General features: G+C 40.5%; 1 protein-coding gene across 1 annotated transcript; it reads right to left on the reverse strand.

Annotated features, from left to right (window-relative positions):
- Positions 1-987: 987 nt before the first annotated feature.
- Positions 988-11,322, reverse strand: LOC141595224 (uncharacterized). The gene is made up of 9 exons (XM_074415190.1): positions 11,092-11,322; positions 6,140-6,463; positions 5,936-6,051; positions 4,866-5,198; positions 4,626-4,674; positions 3,970-4,126; positions 2,285-2,343; positions 1,346-1,387; positions 988-1,014 (listed from the first exon to the last, which is right to left on the reverse strand). The coding sequence occupies exons 1-9, from the start codon at positions 11,320-11,322 to the stop codon at positions 988-990; spliced, it is 1,338 nt and encodes a 445-aa protein (XP_074271291.1).
- Between the last annotated feature and the right edge of the window lie 2,441 nt (positions 11,323-13,763).

Below are 13,763 nucleotides of genomic sequence, written 5' to 3' on the forward strand. Positions count from 1 at the left end.
AGATTGCAACCGATTGTGGCATTAATCTATTAAGAACATATCGACACTATATTGACACTGTGCCTCGTTCATGGGAGGCGGAACAATGCTTCCTAATAATCCACATATTGAATTCCCAATATTTATCTCAATTGCAAGGGAATTACAAGATGATTATGTTGATTAATTATTATTATTCTAATTAATCTTGTTGAAACCGCACGTCTTTTAATTTCTTGTTATGACTGTGTTTTTCTTGAATATATGCGTGATAGAGTATTTTATTTTCAAATATTTATTGCAAGTTACGTAGGTTTAAAATATTTGTTAATAAGTCAACTTTTACATTAATTAGGTAATTAATGTTTAGGAATTAATTACCAACAGTTTTGAAAAAAATTATAAATGTGACTATAAATGTTAAAGCATCCTTTACTAACATCCATTATTAATCAAATCACAATATTTCATCCTTATTACACAAATTTGAAACAACATGGCAATGAACCCTAATTTTATCAACAACGAAGAATGGCGTACACAAACGAATGCAGATGATGGGAAGGTTCTCGTCGGGCTTCCCGCCGATCAACACCCATTAATCAGTATCCCTTGAGCATCAACGGGATTATTGGATTAAGAGGCGTGAAGCGGTCCGGCTTGTCAACCAAGCCTCATCATCATCATCATCATCTTCATACCCTCGTCGGCCTATTACTCGCAACTTGGCTGTAACGAGAGATATTGTGACACCCCCACATACCAAGGTGCCTTACCAGGACCACCCTAGCATGAGAGACCGTCACCATCTCGGTTTCCTGAGGTTAGTATATCAAAGTTACCATTCCAAAACAACATTTATTAAAGTATAAATAATTAATGATTACATGTTCCAAAACCAACTCCAAAATAAAGGTTTAGTAATGTTCAACAACTGAAACTAAAAAGATAAATCTCATGACAGGGGAAGCTAGACTCGAGTGATTACTCCCAATATCGTCCCCAAAGCTAAAGATCATCATCACCTGTCACAATCTGCTCACCATCCCCGAATGGATCACCGCAGATTTTACAAAACAACAACGAGGTCAGTTTACTGCATAATCAAAATAAGACAAGTACTATAAGATAAACAGCTGCTCACAATCCACCTCCAACTCCCATCACATCTTGTAACTGACTACACACTAAAGTGTGTAGCCCTGCCAGTGGGGGACCGCAACCGTACCCACCTAAGCCCCGCTCATCAACGAGCGATAACCCTGTTCATTAATGTGCACATCCCCTCCTGTGGCGGGTTCCACAGAGGGAAAAACTAAGGCGTGAAGCCACTCCCGCAAGTGACTCCACTCAGCCGAGGACGCACCTCGCGAACAACACCATCAACCATCAGAACACCAACACCAAACTACAATCCAACAAAAGCAATCAATCATGATATCAATCGTACAAATAATTACAACACAATCTTAAATCAATTAAAACGTAAACCGAGTAGGGAAACCCTACCTTAGCACAAACTAAAATGAGACAATCACGCAGGCTAAAGTGGCTCCTCTATGAAGTCTTCACCTAACAATAATCACATAATTAAAATTACAACATGCCAAAATCCCCTTTCCCCCAAATCATAAACTAGGGCAAAACCCTAAAACACAAATTAATGAAACTTATGTAGTCAGAGACTTACTGACACAATTGACGTAAGGAATGATGAACTAGACTCACAAAAGATCCACGCACTTGAGAGAGAGAGATTTGGAGAGGATTAGAGTTACGTTGTAAGTTTAGGTTTTGTTAAAAATGATTAAGAACTGTAAATGCCGTTTTATATAACTCTAATCCATTCTAAATCAAACCGCGGAAATAAACCCCGTCAGACCAAATACTCTGTCGAGTATAGAGTATACTCGGTTGAGTATCCTCTACTCGGCCGAGTATTCCCATACTCGGCCGAGTATTCCTGGACAGTAGTTTGTCCAGAAACACACGACACACTTACTCGGCCGAGTAAGCCATATTCGGCCGAGTAAACCGTAGTATTACAGTCTTCCTTCCTTAAAAAGAACTTCGTCCCCGAAGTTCACACTATACACACAAAACAAGACCAACAACTACAACACAACTCCTCAACAACTACTACCAGAACCAAACAACTCCCACTACATAAAACAAAACACCCAACTCAAACTGATAAGATGACACCAAACATATCTAAGCTAACTCAACTAACTCAAAAACAAGCATGCGACCATCTCGTACCCCCCTAAAAAGACAACGGTTACGTCCCCTTAACCAAACATACCTGATCGAAAAGGTGAGGAAAACGCTCTCTCATAGACTCTTCTAGTTCCCATGTGGCTTCTTCCACATTAGGATTAGACCAAAGTACCTTTAGTAAAACAGTCTCACTATTCCTTGTCTTGTGTACTTTGCGGTCTAAGATCTCCTTAGGAACCTCCGCATAAGTTAAAGACTCATCAAGCTCTATGTTCTTAACCTCAAGCACATGTGATGGATCACTCACATACTTCCGGAGCTGTGAAACATGAAACACATTGTGGACTCGGTCCAATACTGGTGGTAAGGCTAGCCGGTAGGCTACTTAGCCGACACGATCCAAAATCTCATACGGGCCGATAAACTTTTGGCTCAACTTACCTTTCTTGCAAAACCTCATCACCCCTCGCATAGGTGACACTTTCAAAAGGACCTTGTCACCCACTGCGAACTCGATGTCCCTGCGGTGCAAATCTGCATAACGCTCTTGGCGATCTTGAGCTGCTTTCATCTTTTGACGAATTAGACGAACTTGCTCAATCATATATTGCACCATCTGTGGTCCTAAAACCAATGCCTCTACACTGTCATCCCAACAAACCGGACTCCTGCACTTCCTGCTATACAAAGCCTCTAACGGTGCCATCCCAATACTGGTGTGATAGCTGTTGTTGTAAGAAAACTCAATCAGGCCCAGCTTATCCTCCCAACTCCAATCGAACTCCATGGCACAAGCCCTCAACATGTCCTCTAAAGTCTTGATTGTCCTCTCAGTTTGACCATTTGTCGCCGGATGAAGTGCTGTACTCATCTTTAAGGTCGTTCCCATCAAATCCTGCAACTCTTGCCAAAACCGTGATATGAACCTCGCATCTCGATCCGACACTATATCCTTTGGCACACCATGTAACCGAGCCACATGCTTTATATAACCCAAAGCTAGATGTATCTTGGTCCAAGTATCGTTCATCAGAATGAAGTGAGCTGACTTTGTTAAACGATCGACGATCACCCAAATCATATTGTTACCTTGCCGTATCCTTGGTAACCCCACGATAAAGTCCATAGAGATCGACACCCACTTTCACTCGGGTACCTTAAGTGACTGAATCTTACCTTGCGTCCTTCGTTGCTCACCCTTTACTCTCTAGTAGGTTAGACACTTAGCCACGAATTCGGCCACATCTCTCTTCATATTAGGCCACCAAAACATTTTCTTAAGGTCCTTTTATAGCTTATCACCTCCTGGGTGAACCGAATAAGGAGTACAATGGGCTTCTGTCATGATTACTCTCCTCAAATATGCATCATCAGGAACACACCATCTTCCATCAAAGCGAACACTCCCATTAGTGTGGATAGAAAACCTGGAAACCGTGCCACTCTCCACCCTTGACTTCCATTCTTGGATATTAGGATCAAGCTCTTGTTTTCTCTTTATATCATCATACAACTCTGGCCCAATCGTCAAATCCCCGATGGTATCCCCCTTCCGAATCATATGGATCCCCATCTTGGACATCTCATCCCTCAGCTTTAGCAAAGACATAGCTGTACACAATGAATGAACACTCTTATTACTTGAAGCATCTGCAACAACATTAGCCTTACCCTGGTGATAGATGATCTCCATGTCATAGTCCCCAATCAGCTCCAGCCATCGTCTCTGTCGCATGTTAAGCTCTTTCTGAGTGTAGATATACTTCAGACTCTTATGATCTGAAAACGCCTTAAACGTTGCCCCATAAAGATAGTGCCTCCAAATCTTAAGTGCAAAGACAATTGCACCCAGCTCCAAATCATGAGTATGATAGTTCTCGTCATACGGCTTCAGCTGCCTTGACGCATATGCTATAACCTTCCCGTTCTGCATCAGAACACATCCCAAACCGTTCTTTGAAGCATCGGTGTATACCCCAAAGTTCTCACTTCCTTCAGGTAAAGCTAGGATAAGAGCTGTGGTCAAACGCTCCTTTAAGGTCTGGAACGCCGTCTCACAACTCTCATCCCACTGAAATACGGTCTCTTTTCTCATCAAAGCTGTCATAGGCCTCGCGATCGTAGAAAAGTCTTTCACAAACCTCCTGTAGTAACCAGCTAAACCCAAGAAACTCCGAATCTCAGCAACATTCTTTGGTGATTTTCACTTGGTAACTGCCTCAATCTTGTTAGGATCCACCGACACACCCTCTTTAGATATCACATAACCCAGAAAAGCCACTTTCTCTAGCCAAATCTCACACTTGGTTAACTTGGCATATAGCTGATTATCCCGCAAGGTCTGCAAAAATAACCTCAGATGCTCCTCGTGCTCCTCCTTAGTCTTAGAGTAGACCAAGATATCATCAATGAAGACAACCACAAACCTGTCCAAGAACGGGCTGAAGATCCGATTCATAAGATCCATGAAAACTGCTGGTGCATTCGTCAACCCAAAAGGCATCACAACGTACTCATAGTGACCATAACGTGATCGAAAAGCTGTCTTAGGAATATCCTCATCTGCTATCTTCAACTGATGATAACCCGACCTCAAATCGATCTTAGAGAACACCCCTGCGCCACTCAGCTAATAAAAAAGGTCATCAATCCTTGGTAAAGGATACCTGTTCTTCACTGTGACATGATTCATCTCCCTATAGTCGATGCATAGCCTCATGCTCCCATCTTTCCTTTTCATAAACAACACTGGTACTCCCCAAGGTGACACACTAGACCGGATATACCCTTTGTCTAACAGATCATTCAGCTGCTTTTTCAACTCCTCTAACTCTTTGGGCACCATACGGTATGGTGCAGATATAGGACCTGTCCCCGGTTTGAGCTTCACATTAAAGTCGATATCTCTCTTAGGTGGTAACCCCGGTATCTCGTCTGGAAAGACATCAGTGAAGTCTCCAACCACATGTATATCAGATGCAGTCAGCTGCTCTGCACGCCTATTTCTCACTTGGCAAAGAATCAAGGGACACTTCTTCCTCAAACATGACTTTAAAGTCATTACAGCGATGAACTTACACTTTGGCCTCATAACAAAACCCCTATAGGACACTCTGACACCCTTAGAACCCTTTAAGGATACTTTATTTTGTCGGCAATCTATCTTAGCATCATACTTACCCAACCAATCCATCCTAACGATGACCTCAAACCCATCCATAGGAAACTCTAGCAAGTTGACCGGTAAGTCTACCTCTCCTACTAACATGGACACATCTCTATACAACTTAGCACAAGACACTGACTCCCCAGAAGTTATAAACACATCATATTTTACAAGTTCATACTCCCCAAACCCATAGCTAAGACATGACCTCTAGACACAAAAGAATGGGTTGCCCTTGAGTCAAACAAAACGAAAGACAGTGTATTATGAACAAGAAAGGTACCGGTAACTACATGAGCATCGTTCTCAACCTCCTGCTTGCCCATCATGAAGAGCTTCCCGCTGCTTTTCTGACCTCCACCCTGGACCGAGGTGTTCGAAGTAGTCGGCTTAGCTGCCGAGTTCTGAGTCACACTGTTGTTCGGGCGCTGATAGGATCCTCCACTGTTGCGGTTGAAACCACCATTATTGTTGTTCTGCCCCCCACGGTTACCCCAAGACCCAGATGGCCTGTTGCTAGCAAAGCTCTAGCTCGGAGCCTGAGAAAAGCTCCCCTAAAAAGCCTCAAACCTTGGCACTGGTACAGTCCTACCTCTTGTGACCCACTCCACCACAATTGAAGCAGGTAAGGTTGGAGTTGTCATTAACACTCCGACCACCACCTCTTCCCCATGCTCGAGATCCCCCTGAAAAACCAGACCCACCAGAAAAAGCCCTAGACTGACCATGGTTGCTCTTCTTTTGACCCGACTGGTTACCACTCTCATTCTATGCCTTCCTCTTTTCAGTGGTTCGCTCCTTAGCCTCCTTGGCCAAGTCCACCAACCTCTTAGCCTGCCCAGCCCGCGAGTATACCTCTTTCAGATCGGTAATAACTTCAGCTGGTAACCTATTCATGATCTTAGGTGCCAACCCCTTCTCGAAACGAAGAGCCAATCCTCGCTGTCCCAGATCCATATCTTCTGCATGATGTGACAACTCAAGGAACCGGTGATAGTGTTCTGTGACAGTCATGTCATCAGCCATGGTGAAAGAATCAAACTCGGCTCTCATCTTGCGACGGATGTGCTCCGGCACAAATTGCTCCCTCATAGCACTCTTTAGACCTTCCCACAGTATAGCACCGAGCCCCTCATCCCTATAGTATGCCCTTGTTGGAGCTAGTGTCCTCCACAGTTAGTGTGATAACGTGTATAAATCTCTTATAGGTTCACAGGGTATACTTAGTATTTTATCAGTTGATTAACGTTTACTAATAACGGTTGGCTTGCTAGAAGTTTGACGTTATTATCATACTGATGGCGGTGATCAATTGGTCCCTAAAAGTCACACCTAAAGGATGTGTTTGAGAGATGTGATTATATGAAAATATAATCACATTGATGCCTTATATGACTAAAAGGTTAGTTCATGTATTTGACTAAAAGGTTAGTCAAAGTGATGATGAGTCGATTATTTAATACAATTAAATAATATCAGCTGAGACGAATTAATTATTAATTCGTAAATTGAATATAAACTGTTATATTTAATTAATGTATATAATGTTAGCTTAAACGAATTAAGATGTTAATTCGTAATTAAACATAAACGGTTATATTTAATTAGCAAATTATAAATATGCGATATTTATAGTTAATGTATATATTATACGAAATTGTCATAATAAATAAAGATAGACCGGTATTAATAAATCGACTACAAACTGTTGTGTGTGGACTTATTAAATACGCGACGACATAAATGACAATTGATAATTATACACATTTTATACAATATAAAACCAACCTAAAATAAGAAGATTTTTCTCCTTATTTTGGGATTCACGGTTTGAAGAAAAAAAGGAGAAAAAAATATCTTCCATATTCCTCTCCCTTTGGCACGGTTAAAAGAGGATAGAGGGGATGATTTTTCTCACTTGTTTTTTGACCCAATGACTCTCATCTCAAAACCCTAAAAAATCATTTTAGAAATTAGGGTTCTTTTCTAGCAAAAAGAAAGGCATTTCTCGGAGCATCTTGGGTGCAACGATTAGGAGAATATCAATCTCGATATTTGTTCTTAGGCCAAATTGCTAGGACCGAAAGTTAATTCTAATCTCCATTCTTTTGTTTATGCAATTTCGTTTATGACTCGTAATTTCATATTTCATAATTTCGTTATAATCCGAATTTTCTTGATGAGATATACCGATATTTCCTACAAGTGGTTCCTTCAACTCATGATAGGGTTAATATTCCTCAGGAACCTAGGAGGTCGGGTAGAGTCTCTAATCCACCAGACAGATACATTGGTATGGTCGAGGAAAATGACGTTTTGCTCCTAGAGAGTAATGAACCCGCTACCTATAAAGGTGCCATGACATGTTCCGACTCTAAGCTATGGCTTGAAGCCATGCGATCCGAGATGGACTCCATGTATGAGAATGACGTATGGGATCTTGTTGATTTACCTAACAAAGTACGACCTCTTCAATGCAAATGGCTTTACAAAATAAAGCATTCTGTAGAAGGGCAACCAGATACCTATAAGGCACGACTAGTGGCAAAAGGTTTCACTCAAGTGCACGGATTGCATTATGATGAAATTTTTGCACCCGTAGTTATGCTGCGTTCCATTCGGATAATCTTAGCGATTGCCGCTTTTCATGACTATGAAATTTGGCAGATGGATGTGAAAACCGCCTTCTTAAACGGTTATTTGGAGGAGGAACTGTACATGGTACAACCCGAAGGTTTCATAGATCCTGAAAATCCTAAGAAAGTGTGCAAGCTTAAACGTTCCATTTATGGACTTAAGCAAGCTTCTCGGAGTTGGAATCATCGTTTCGACCAGGTGATAAAAGAGTATGATTTCACTCGATCGGTCGAGGAACCATGCTTATATGTCAAGTCGAGTGGGAGCAAGATTGTTTTCTTGATATTATATGTCGATGACATACTCTTGATTGGGAATGACATTCCTCTCTTATCTTCGGTAAAAGGATGGTTGAAGAACCATTTCCAGATAAAAGATCTGGGTGAGGCACAATGCATATTGGGAATCCGTATCTATCGAGATAGATCACGACGGATGTTATCACTGAGTCAGGAGTCTTATTTAGATAAGATTCTTGAAAGGTTCAGCATGACCAACTCCAAGAAGGGGAACCTTCCAATGACTTCTGGGATGCATTTGAGCAAGTCTCAGTCACCCAAGACACCTGAAGGGGTTGAACGCATAATTCGCGTTCCTTATGCATCAGCCATAGGATCAATCATGTATGCCATGATATGCACACGTCCAGACGTGGCATATGCATTGAGTATGACGAGTCAGTACCAAGGCAATCCAGGTGAAACACACTGGATGGCTGTTAAAAACATCCTTAAGTACCTACGGAGAACTAAGGATTGGGCATTGACTTATGGAGGAGATACTAAGCTATGTGCAATCGGTTATGCAGATGCTGGCTTCCAAACGGATCGAGATGATTCAAAATCTCAGTCTGGATTCGTCTTTACTCTTAATGGTGCTGCGGTCAGCTGGAAGAGTTCCAAACAGGAAGTTGTAGCAGATTCTACTACTGAATCCGAGTACTATTCCGCTTCAGAAGCAGCAAAGGAAGCTATATGGATGCGTCAATTCTTACAAGGACTAACCATAGTTCCTAGTTCGAATGACCCAATCACCATCTATTGTGACAATAGAGGTGCCATCTTCCAGGCCAAGGAGCCTAAGTCTAGCAACAAGTCTAGACATGTACATCGGAAGGCTCACCTGATCCGTGATTACGTGGAGCAAGAGAATATAGTGATTGACAAGATTGCTTCGGATGACAACATCGCGGATCCTCTCACTAAACCATTGAAATATGATAAGCATGAAGGGCACGTTATTTCCATGGGAATTAAGCGTGTTTCTGAGTTGTACTAGTTGCTTATGGATTCGATACATTTTCTTTTTCATATGCTATTTATAACTTCATCGTATTATTTCATATTTTGTTTTTCATGTGGTTTGTACGACAACATTGAACGCCACAAAGTGAAATGAATTACATTATATTTGTTTTGGTCCGTAATCGTCTACATGAGCTGATAACTCTGGCTATTATATTGTGAAGTTGATTGATGGTGGGTTCAACGAGCCATAAGTTAAACGGTTGGCTGATCGATCACAAATGCGAGTTATAACGACACCTCGTAGAACGTTGTGACAACGTAATGGAGTCCTAAATGTTTAACAACATTCGGTGCCAGGTCGTGGATTGGACGTCCATTGTGTTCCTTAGAGTCGATTCTTTTGACTATCGACTGTCTCTTGAGATTAAGGCAGTTTTTGGTCGACTTTGGTTTCTTTCTCATGGTCGACCGTAACAGGAGGCTAAGCATATTTTTACTGGGTCATTTCATACTGTGCTTATATCTGCAGGATTCGAGTTGAAGAAAATATCCAACCTTTATCAGGTTTAGTTATTTCTCAGGGCCACTCGAGGAGTTGTAACTGAAATGCATGCCATGCTCAAATGATGATTCGTTTATCAGTTAAGTTACTCTCTAGTCGGGAAAACCACTCTTGATATTGATCACTTGTAAAATACGACCTTTGTGAATACAGATTTTGCAAATTGTTTTACATTGAGTGAGAGAAATTAAGGATATGAGAATCGGTTATTGCACATACACTTGTGAGGACAAGTGGGAGATTGTTGGAGCTAGTGTCCTCCACAGTTAGTGTGATAACGTGTATAAATCTCTTATAGGTTCACAGGGTATACTTAATATTTTATCAGTTGATTAACGTTTACTAATAACGGTTGGCTTGCTAGAAGTTTGACGTTATTATCATACTGATGGCGGTGATCAACTGGTCCCTAAAAGTCACACCTAAAGGATGTGTTTGAGAGATGTGATTATATGAAAATATAATCACATTGATGCCTTATATGACTAAAAGGTTAGTTCATGTATTTGACTAAAAGGTTAGTCAAAGTGATGATGAGTCGATTATTTAATACAATTAAATAATATCAGCTGAGACGAATTAATTATTAATTCGTAAATTGAATATAAACTGTTATATTTAATTAATGTATATAAGGTTAGCTTAAACTAATTAAGATGTTAATTCGTAATTAAACATAAACGGTTATATTTAATTAGCAAATTATAAATATGCGATATTTATAGTTAATGTATATATTATACTAAATTGTCATAATAAATAAAGATAGACCGGTATTAATAAATCGACTACAAACTGTTGTGTGTGGACTTATTAAATACGCGACGACATAAATGACAATTGATAATTATACACATTTTATACAATATAAAACCAACCTAAAATAAGAAGATTTTTCTCCTTATTTTGGGATTCACGGTTTGAAGAAAAAAAGGAGAAAAAAATATCTTCCCTATTCCTCTCCCTTTTGCACGGTTAAAAGAGGATAGAGGGGATCATTTTTCTCACTTGTTTTTTGACCTAATGACTCTCATCTCAAAACCCTAAAAAATCATTTTAGAAATTAGGGTTCTTTTCTAGCAAAAAGAAAGGCATTTCTCGGAGCATCTTGGGTGCAACGATTAAGAGAATATCGATCTCGATATTTGTTCTTAGGCCAAATTGCTAGGACCGAAGGTTAATTCTAATCTCCATTCTTTTGTTTATGCAATTTCGTTTATGACTCGTAATTTCATATTTCATAATTTCGTTATAATCCGAATTTTCTTGATGAGATATACCGATATTTCCTCAGCCCTGGCATCTTCTTTCACATTCTGCCACCAAACTGCAGCCTCACCTCTGAGGTTGTACACCAATTGTTCGACAGCCAACTCCGTCGGACACTTCACAACCTCTAGAAGACTCTCCATCTCGCGGTGCCAGTTATCGAGCAGCTTAGGTTCTCCGGTGCCCTCATAAGTCGAAGGGTTGAAGCAAGCAATAATGGTGGTTAGATGGGTCGCGTCCATCGGTTTCTCAGCTCCCTTTCACACTTTCTTAAGAGCCTCAAGGAGTGCTTCCTACTACTCAATCATACGAGCTACCTCATCCGTAGTCATCTCTGATGCTTGACCGAGTACGGTGAGATACTCGGTTGAGTATGGACTACTCGGTCGAGTACCACTATTACTCGGCCGAGTGTTCCACTCCATTAGCCAAACGTCAAAACACAGAAAACATACGCGGTCGAGTATGGGTATTACTCGGTCGAGTATGCCTCACTCGGTCGCGTATGCCTACTAATCGGCCGAGTGATCACAATCTAGTAGCTACCGCTACGTACACCACATACAACACTCGGTCGAGTGCCTGGTTACTCGACCGAGTATCCCCTACTCGGTCGAGTACCCGCCCTGCTCGACCGAGTCATGCCAAAAATGAGCTACAACTTGCGTCAACACACTTACTCATGCTTTTCTCTCTCTCTCTCTCTCTCTCTCTCTCTCTCTCTCTCTCTATATATATATATATATATATATATATATATATATATATATATATATATATATATATATATATATATATACATATATATACGATACTCTATTACCTCTTTCAAAAGCCAAGTAGTAAACACATAACATGCTCAAAGTCTATCATATTCAACTACGCAATTCACTTTCATATACTACCATTTTCAAATTCTTTCATCATTTCATCCAACAACTTCACGAGATTCACGACTTACAAGTACCACACATATAGCTTATACACACAACGGTTCCCAAGACTCCCCATGTGACCGGATCGAGATCGTAAGGGCCTTAATGCGACTTCGGGACGTCTCCCAAGTCTCTGCGGTAGCTCCAAACAACTTTCCGAGGGTTCATTTTATTTAGACTCCCTATGTTCATTAGGTTCATTTGTTTTAGGTTCCAGAATCGTTTCTCTGATACCACTTTGTGACACCCCCATGATGCCCGTCGTTGTGTGCACCAAAGATAAATTTATAATTCATAACTACAACTATAGATAGTGGTAGCAGGGTCGAACCACAGAGAGGCAGATGTAATTATTAGTTGTCTAATTTCAGTCTAAGGTAACGATTATGTGGGGGTTATTTTGAATTGGTCTATAACTAATGAGCAATAAACTAAAGAAATGTATAAAATCAAATATAAAAGGGGTACTAAGATGGTCGGTTCACCGTAGTTTCAGCAGCAGCATACTAAGTAGGTCTGAAATAAACACATGAAGCGGGAAAACAAGAGGTCCTCTCGGTCCACTCTCAACAAGTAGCGTCTTTCAATCTCGCTACGGGTCCCTAATATCTCTAGTACTGACTTTCATCCTGAAAAGTGTCTAAAAACCTAAACTCTACCTATCTTTCGATCTTAGCATAGTTTAGTCGTTTTAATTGGTAGTCTAACAACTTTCCCTATCTTTCGATCTAATGGGTCGGTCATTTCTTGAGCATTCAACTAGTCGCGTGCACTCGATTTGTCAAATATAGAATTTAAATCAATTAAAACGAAGCAGAACCTCACGTGGCCAGTCGATCGACCAGGGTGTGCGGTCGATCGACCATGGCGTGATTCAGGTCGTATCATTCTACTGCCGCCTAATCTACAGATTCCCTACATCCTAGCACGAGGTATTTAGCTACTCATGATATTGGTAAAAACAACAACAAGATTAATGAAATAGACTACTGAATTCATGCTTAAATTAACGGAACAAACGATTAGCATAAAACGATAATTATGGCTTCGGGAAACTAATCTATCAATTCTAGCTACAAACGAAATAAAGCAATAAAACTGAAATAGTGAATAAAGGAATACCAGTAGAAGAATTGCAGGAAGAAAATCAAAAGCACGAACGAAAGGAATTGTATTCAATGATTCAACTCGAAAACCAAACCCTAATTAATGATAGACTAAAATTGGATGAACGCTGAATGAAAACTGAATGAATATCTCCTCATGTCAGGTTACGTTATATAGGAATATAACGTAACTTTATTCTCAAAACCTAATAAACAATGGGCTTTGGAATTCTGGATATTTTAATTTGCGTCTGAGTTAGCGGCTTGGTCAATCGACCATGCAAGGCAGTCGATCGACTGAGGTATGCTGAACAGGAGTTCCTATAAGTCGGGCTCTGGTCGATCGACCATAGGGTCCAGTTGATCGACTAGAGTAGCTGATAATCCGCTTTTAATTCTTCATAAAGTTGTCTTTTGGGCCTCGAAATGCGCACCAAGGTCGTTCCTTAAGTAAATACTTCACGTCAAATGCAATGCAAGGTACTCGGGGACGGATTTAGCTTGATTTTCGCTGGATTCTTCACATTTCTGCAATAATGTACAAAAACACGAAAGTAGACGGAATAGGGAGAATAGTAGCATAAACTACATAAATGAGCTCTGAAATGCGTGTAAAATGAGGTGTAAAACATCATATAAATG

Source organism: Silene latifolia, chromosome 8, assembly GCF_048544455.1.
Source record: "Silene latifolia isolate original U9 population chromosome 8, ASM4854445v1, whole genome shotgun sequence".
Classification (NCBI taxonomy): Eukaryota; Viridiplantae; Streptophyta; class Magnoliopsida; order Caryophyllales; family Caryophyllaceae; genus Silene; species Silene latifolia.

Excerpts from the sequence above, each read along its gene's own strand:
- LOC141595224 (XM_074415190.1), bottom strand. The coding sequence starts at position 11,322 with ATGGACGCGACCCATCTAACCACCATTATTGCTTGCTTCAACCCTTCG. Across the intron at positions 6,052-6,139 it reads GAACCACTGAAAAGAGGAAG|GGGGATCTCGAGCATGGGGA; the intron begins GCATAGAATGAG and ends CTGGTTTTTCAG. Across the intron at positions 4,675-4,865 it reads CATGTCACAGTGAAGAACAG|CAGTTTTCATGGATCTTATG; the intron begins GTATCCTTTACC and ends CGAATGCACCAG.